General features: G+C 58.9%; 1 protein-coding gene across 1 annotated transcript; it reads right to left on the bottom strand.

Moving 5' to 3' along the window:
• Nucleotides 1-310: 310 nt before the first annotated feature.
• Nucleotides 311-1395, bottom strand: CSDC2 (cold shock domain containing C2, RNA binding). The gene is made up of 3 exons (XM_009895241.1): nt 1169-1395; nt 797-919; nt 311-547 (listed from the first exon to the last, which is right to left on the bottom strand). The coding sequence occupies exons 1-3, from the start codon at nt 1342-1344 to the stop codon at nt 385-387; spliced, it is 462 nt and encodes a 153-aa protein (XP_009893543.1). The 5' UTR covers nt 1345-1395; the 3' UTR covers nt 311-384.
• Nucleotides 1396-7384: the final 5989 nt, after the last annotated feature.

Below are 7384 nucleotides of genomic sequence, written 5' to 3' on the forward strand. Positions count from 1 at the left end.
CAGGAGTACTAGCCAACCCCCCCCATCCCTCTCCTGCTCTCAGCACCTGCTACAGCCCAGGACAGCTGGAGGGTTGGGGGCAGGACTAGTTCCCCTGCACCCCATGGCCCTGGGTGCAAGGAAGGGGACACAGGGCTCGGCGCTGTCCCTAGAGCTGGGGGGGGGCAGGGGAGGGCTCTGCTTTCCCCATCCCCCTCAACAGACACTTACAAACACACACAGAGAAAGGAAACCATAACCTTATAAAAGACACCGAACGCAAATGCCTGCATGTTTGGGGGCAGCCCCGGGCCCGTCGCCGCCTCGGCTCCCCCCGCGCCCCCCGTGAGCGGCCAAGCAGGCTTGCTGTGTGGGGCCGAGCGGCCGGTGTCCCTCCCTCGGCGCCTAGGAGCCGATGATCTGGCCGGACCATGTCTCATGCTTCGTGTGGGGCGCCAGGTTGGTGAGGACCACCTCCACCGCCTGAAACTTCTGATTCTTGGGAGGGATGGGGCAGACCTTGTACGTCACCTCGTCCCCCTCCACTGGGACATACTCCCCCTCAATGCTGCGGGAGAGGAGAGGAGAGGTGGTGGGGCTGGGGCCAAGAGGCTGCCCCCCACCCTGGACCACCCAGCACCAAGGAAGGCACCCGACCCACCAGCTGCGCCTTGGGAAAGAAAACCCACCAGCGAGGTTGGGCTAGAGGACAGGCAGAGCCCCAACCCCACACCACCCCAGCCCATGGGTTTCCAGCCCCATGGTGATGGCACAGCTCCCCCAGGGGTGTCCCGGCACTGTGCGACCCCTGACTTACTCAGACACGTGGACGAAAATGTCCTCTGTGCCGTTCTCGGGGGTGATAAACCCGTGTCCCTGGGAGCGAGAGAACTGCTTGCAGACACCCTTGAAGATGGGGCCGGCAGAGGCACGTGCTGTCCTGCAGGAAAACGGACGGAGATGTCTCATTGGTGGCACTCACCCGGGGGGTAGCACAGGGAGAGATTTGCTATGAAAACATGGCATTCCCTGGGAGAGTGCATGGCACCCACCCAGAGTGGGTGCGGCGATGCTGGGATGGCGACATGCACCAGGCATAAAGGGTTTTACAGGTGCTGCTGGTGACCGCGGTCCCTTCTCGGCTCAGCCGGACAGTGCTGACCCTGCTCGCTGCGTGCCGGGTACTTACGCCGAGTAGGTCCTGGTCCTCTTGGTGGGGAGGGGGCTGGGCAGGTCCTGCAGCAGGGGGTTGCCCCGCTCCCAGATGCGGCTGCCCTCCCGCTGGAAGGGGAAGGTGGGCCACACCGGCGACTTGGGGGAGTGCAGGGGCGGCACCGCCGGCGGGGCGCTGGGGTCCGATGACATGGTGGGACCGGTGGGCTCCTCCGTTTTGGGGACAGGCGGGTGGGCGGCAGGCAGGGGGGGGGTTTGGCAGGGTCACTTTGCTGTCAGGAATTGCCCACTCCGCTCCCGGCCCCATGTCTGTGCGGGCAGGCAGCATGCTGCTGGCCTTCGGTACTGGCCACCAACCCCTGACACTGGGAAGCCTGTCCAGGATGTTCCAGCAAATGAGTCCCGAGGGAAGGAAAGAGTCTAGTTTGCTGCTGCATCTTTCATTTTCCAGGATAATCCCACATCTTGGAGATGAAGTCACTAAATCAGCAGGTGCCCTGGGAGAAGGAGGAGCTGAGGATGGGCTGCTACAGGCAGGGACCATTTTGGCAAGGATGCCCATGCTGCGCCAGCATGCCCGGTCCTCCAGCCCTGGCCTCTGAGCTCTCCCCCAACTCAAGACTTCTGCTAAAACAGTGAAGGAAAAAGTCTGAGACAACAGGTAGGTCAAGGCCAAGGGCCTGAGGTCTCCCCACTGCTGGAGGTTGCCTCAGCACTATGGGATTTAGGACCCAACCCCAGCCCCAGCCAGCGGCTTGCTGCCTGCCTGAGCACATCCCTATAGGGAAGGGACACCGGGAGGCCACTTTGGGGCCGCTGGCAGCACACACACCCCTTGGGCATCTCAGATGAGCCACGACACAAGCACAACCTCCTACCGCTGCAGTCATTGGGATCCAGTTTTTGGCTGGTATTGTGCGGTTTGCAAGGAGTTAAAGCCCCATGGGGCAGAAACCCACAACCTTTGGCTGCAGGAGGATGGCCAGGTCGCCTGCCGAAGAGCAGGAGCCAGAACAAGTGTAGGTATGGCTGTCCTCACCGAACCACCTCCAGCATGAAACTGGGGGGGGGGGGAGTTGTGCATTTTTAAGCCTCGCAGCTAGATGGTCTGGTGCGTGATCAGCACGGTGGCCGCTTCCTCAGAAAGCCTTTGCTCTGCCAATTTCTCTTCCCATCAGTTGCTGCATCTGATGCCAGGTGCCTCTGTCTTGGAGTGCCCCTTGCCAGCAGCTGCCTGGGGGCACCGCTCTCTGCGGCCGCTGGGTGGGGGCTCACCCATCTCCATCACCCCTCAGGCTTGAGGGTTTCCCCATCACCCAGAGCTGAGGAGCCTGACATCTCTTGGAGTTACCGTCCCCTTCCCTGCCACCCCCTCCAGCCATTCTTGCCCCGCTGGGGCGTGCGGCATCTTTTGGGGTGACACCTGCACGCACCGGGAAACCCAGAGAATATTTAATTTGGTTTCTGACTCATCTGTGGCCCCTTGAGACGCAAGAGGCCCTGGGGGGATATGCAAAAGGGGGTCACCTCCGCTCCCAAATTAGCAGGCACCAAGGACTTGGGAAAAGGTTTCTAGAGCAGATGAAGTTTCAGGGAGGGACCAGGCAACTCCTGTTCCCCTTACCCACCTCCGCTTGCTTCCCCTGCCAGGGGGTCTGCCTGCCGCCGAGTCCTGACCACTGCCAGTCCCACCTTGGTGCCCATTCCCACCTTAGCTGTTTCCTAACATCTGCCCCCTCTCAGCCCTGCAAAGCTTCACCCCGAGGTCCAGGCAGCAGAGGCCACACTGCAATCCCACCCCATGTCCTCCTGCCCTCTGAGACAACTTCCAGCTGCAACAGCAAACCCCTCCAAAAGGTCTCTCCCATCCGCCCCCTCACCAAACCCTTCATGCGCTTCAGTGGCTCCTCTCTGCCATGAAGCAAGTGGATTGCATGCACCTGCCTTCTGCTCCACAGCCCACCCGCTCTGAGGCTTCTCGGGTCCTGGCCTGCCGGGCTCAGCATCTCCTGCCCCCATGCCCGAGCTCAGCACCTCCTTCTCCCATTCCCAGGCTCTGCATCTCCTTCCCCTATGCCTGTGCTCACCACCTTCTCCCCCCATGCCAAAGATGGAGAGGCTCAGGGAACATCCAAGCAAGACACCCAAAAGCCGGGGCAGCCACCAAGCTGCTTCTCTGCTCCCATCTGTGCCCCTCATCTGACCACTCTGCCTGTGCTGGCGAGCAGCCTGGGAGCTCTTGGGCAGCAAAAAGCAATGTGGTCTCCAAGCATTGCCGCAGGATCCGGCACCTTCCCAGGAGGTGTCAGGGCTGGACCAGCAGGACAACTTGGGGGAGGCGGCCCTCAGTTCTCTGCCACATCATGGAGCCGCCACTATGAAAATGGCTTCACCACCAGGGCGTGCGCGTTTTCTCTGACAAGGCCTTTCAGTTCCCCCACCAGATTACAGACAATGGAGGGTATTTAACCTGAATAACGTTGCTTGGAGCAAACTATTAGTATGCTGAGGGGGTCGGTTGGCACCAGGAGAAAGAGCTTCCTCCAGCGGGTCCAAAATGGAAATTTCCCAGAGGCAAAATAAAACTAAGAGGCGAAGGGGAAGGGGCATGCAAGAGGGGGAGCCTTGCAGGGACAAAATGGCATGGGCAGATGAAGTGGCAACAGAGAGTGGGTTTGCCCCAGCTTCACCCATGGGACCAGCCCAGGCCGGGGTGCCCTGGAAGGCCCCCTGCTTCGGGGGACAAGCGGTGGTGGGGAACTGGGCATGCTGGGCATTGCTGGGGGTGAGGAGGCAGCCAGCCCGCTCCCAAGGCCCAAGGGAAGGTGCCCTCTGGGATGCCATTTGCCCCCAGGAGCTGAGTTTGCCCTATGTGGCAGAACAAGCCAGGCACAACCGCCCCTGGGCACTTTGCGGGGCTGCGGCTGGCCCACGGGGATATGGGGGAGAGCCCTGGCACAGGGTGGCAGCTCAGGGGGATGAACATGGGGACAGGGCACAGCGAGGATGTGGGACCCCCATCCTCGGGGGTATGCAGCCCCCCACAGACACATCCCTCAGCAGCCTGTGCTAACGGAGGCATTGCACCTAACTCCTGCCTGGAGCGGGGGCTGGAGCAGAGACCCCCATCCATTACATGTCCGTGCCAAAGCTGGCTCCCATGGCCAGCAGCGCTCTGCTCCACTCCACTGCCTGGCTTGAGCACCCCAAATTTGTGGGTCAGCCTTGGGGCCTGGCAGCTGAACACCTGGCGTTGCCAGTGCCAGTGAAGCTGAGGCTAAGCGGGAGCTCTGGCACCATGGGAGGCTCCGGGGCAGTATCCTGTCTCCCACCTCATTTAAATCCCTGCAGCAAACAAAGGGACCGAGGAAATTAAACTCATGGCAAAAGCAGGCTGGGAGAAGAGGGGAGAGGCGAGTGTGTCCTCGCCAGTGTCTTCTCCCCTCCCAGCCCAGCCAGAGACCAGGGAAAGCCTCTCTCGTCCTCTTGTCCTTCTCCTTCCCTCCCTCTGCTCCACCCCAACATCCTCTCTCCAGCCCTGAAACCACCTTTCTCCATGATGCAGCCCCAGCAGGCAACAAGGAGACGGCATCTGGAAGCACAGGAAGCTTTTTCCCCCCTCTCCTCCATCACTAGTGGTCACCCTAACCTCCCGCCGAGCCCGAGAGCATCTCTTCCCACCCTGGGTCTCTCCTGGCCTCGCAGACATCACCCATGACACCGTGTCCACCCCACGCACGTATACGGTGCAGGGATGAAATCTGGGTCACTTGAGGAGGAGACCAGGGGCTGCAGCAGCCCAGCTGTGCCGTGGGGCACGGGAAGCCTCTCCAGCGTAACCCCCCCCCTCCTCCCACCACCACTGCAGGACCTCCATCACGCTCCTCCCCATCTCCCCTCGGTGGCTTTGCTCTGAAGGTCCCCTGGGGTGACAGTCCTCTGAGGCAAGGACACGCATAAGCAGCACCAAGCCCAGTGCTCCCTGGAAGGATGCTCTTTGTAAAAAACTCCCTGCCCCATCCATCTCTCCCCTTCCCCAAAGAAACCATATCGGATTGAAACCCCAGAGCCCTCTGGTGATAGGGTTTCTTTCAGCAGCAGCAGCCGGCTTTGCTTTTATATTTTTCGGAGGGCAGGCTTCCGAGACGAGCTGACAGTCGGCAGCGCTTGCAGGCGAACACACAAAAACCCAGGCCAATTAAGGCAGACAGGCAGTAGACACATCAGCTTTTATCTCGAGATCCAAGTACCCCATTCATCACCAGCCACTGAAAGGTCTGCGGTTTATCAAATAAAATCACTGTCTCTCTCCCTCTCTTTAAAGCCAAACACATTGACTTGGGTGCTGGCGCTGACCTTGTTTAACTAAACATCATTTCAAGGTCCCCCAAAGGGGGGAAGGAGCCTTTTGAAGAGGCACCAGCCTCTGTTTGCCACTCCCCGTTCATTAGCGGCGAAGAAAACCCCCTCTACACATCCCTCAGCCAGGCGGGGGAATACATATTTAATTGGCTTAATCGCCCTCGGCAAGGCGGCCCTCCCGCGCAGTGTTTCTTTGTGCTCCTTCCCATCCATTGGGACCCCTGGGCTGCCCAGGACAGACAGACAGATGGAAGGATGGACGGATGGATGGATGGATAGATGGATGGATGGTTGGGCAACCGCTCTGCTGGCAGCTGTCACGCTCCGGCTGCAGGACGTGACCCTTCGGCTGGCTCGCCTTTATGGGCTGTTTCCTTTCACACCGCCACGTCCCTTTGCAAATCCCTGGGGCTTGGATGCTGTCTGCCACCACGCTCGGGTCTCTGGAGTGCTGCCGCTTCCCCCACCCCAGCCGAGGAGCTGGAGGTTATTTTCCCTCTGCTGCCTTTTCCAGCAAGCTCCCGTGCTGGCTCTTCCCTGGCGCACACCATCACGTTTTCTCCATCCCTCGCGACTGCCTCAGTTTAGGAGTCAGGTTTACCTCCCGGCTCCTTCCACCCCAGTGGCAAAAAGGTCTCAGTGTGTCAAAAAGACACCCCCATCTCTGCAGCCGGCAGCCATCTCCTCACCCAGGGAGCAGGGAAAGCAATGTTCTGGCCTGCCGCCATCCTCAGGGAGGCTGATGCCCCCCCAGACCCAGCCTGTCTAGACACGGGCTGAAACAGAGAAGACATACTCCCTCCCAGACACGGGAGCGTGTCCCCAGAGCTCGATGCAAAACCAAAAATCCCATTTTTCAGCTGCTTTGGCACACGCAGGCACTGAGGGACCCACCAACAAAGCAGTGGCCAGCAGAGACCCTGAATTGGCATCTCCTGGTGGGGCTGCTGTGAAGGGCAGGAACCAGCTGGGGAACAGGGATGGCTCCAGGCAGGGGTTACCACAAGCAGGGCCACCACAGCGCACGCCAGGCTACGTGTCTCCATCCTCCCTTCCTCGGAGGAGGCTCACAGCCTTGGTGTCTGGCAGGTTTTTATAAATGCTGCCTCTGTCCGATGCTAATGAAAGCGACTCTCTCCCCCCCGGCCCCCCTTTTTTTTTTTGGTTACCAGATCGTGCCATTAAGAGTTAAATACAAAGCCAAGCAAATTCCTTGCCTACCCTGTGTGTTAAAACCCCCTTTGCTGAGACAAATTACTACAGGAAAAAATAAACCAGGCGGTTTGGGGGGAATACACACTGACAGCGTCCCCTCCCCAGCTAAGCCAATCACGCTCACAACTCCAGGGATCTTTGCTGAGATAGTCTCGCCTACGATACAGCCTGCTTAGCGCTAAAATATGAATGTCACCTTTATGGATCGATTATAAAAAGCTCCCTTAGTCAGTGTAGGGCTGCCCAGTTCTTGGGGAGGCCATGGGGGAGAGCAAGCAGGCTGCCAGACGCAAAGGGGAAGCAAAGGGAGAAGCCATCATGGAGGCTTCATTTACCTTTTAAGCATATATGCATAATCATCACTCCCAAATATCAATTTTGTGGGATTTGGTTGTTTTGTTGGTTTTTTTGTTGTTTGGTTGTGTTTTTTTTTAATTAGAATAGTGTCTGTTCAAAGACCTGGTGCAAATGTCCTCGTCTGCGTCCTTCCCTCCTCCTTTGTGGATCTAACTTGCCATCTGCAGGAATGAATAGTGCAGCCAGTCCCAAAGAAACCCCGGTTCAAGCCCCCATCGTTATTAGCCCACTTTAATAAGACAGATATTTTTTTACAAATCGCTTTCCCCTCACCCAGCCAGTGGAGAGCTGGGTGCCA

Source organism: Charadrius vociferus, unplaced genomic scaffold, assembly GCF_000708025.1.
Source record: "Charadrius vociferus isolate BGI_N301 unplaced genomic scaffold, ASM70802v2 scaffold251, whole genome shotgun sequence".
Taxonomy (NCBI): Eukaryota; Metazoa; Chordata; class Aves; order Charadriiformes; family Charadriidae; genus Charadrius; species Charadrius vociferus.

Excerpts from the sequence above, each read along its gene's own strand:
- CSDC2 (XM_009895241.1), bottom strand. The coding sequence starts at position 1,344 with ATGTCATCGGACCCCAGCGCCCCGCCGGCGGTGCCGCCCCTGCACTCC. Across the intron at positions 920-1,168 it reads AGGACCAGGACCTACTCGGC|GACAGCACGTGCCTCTGCCG; the intron begins GTAAGTACCCGG and ends GTTTTCCTGCAG. Across the intron at positions 548-796 it reads ATTTTCGTCCACGTGTCTGA|CATTGAGGGGGAGTATGTCC; the intron begins GTAAGTCAGGGG and ends CCTCTCCCGCAG.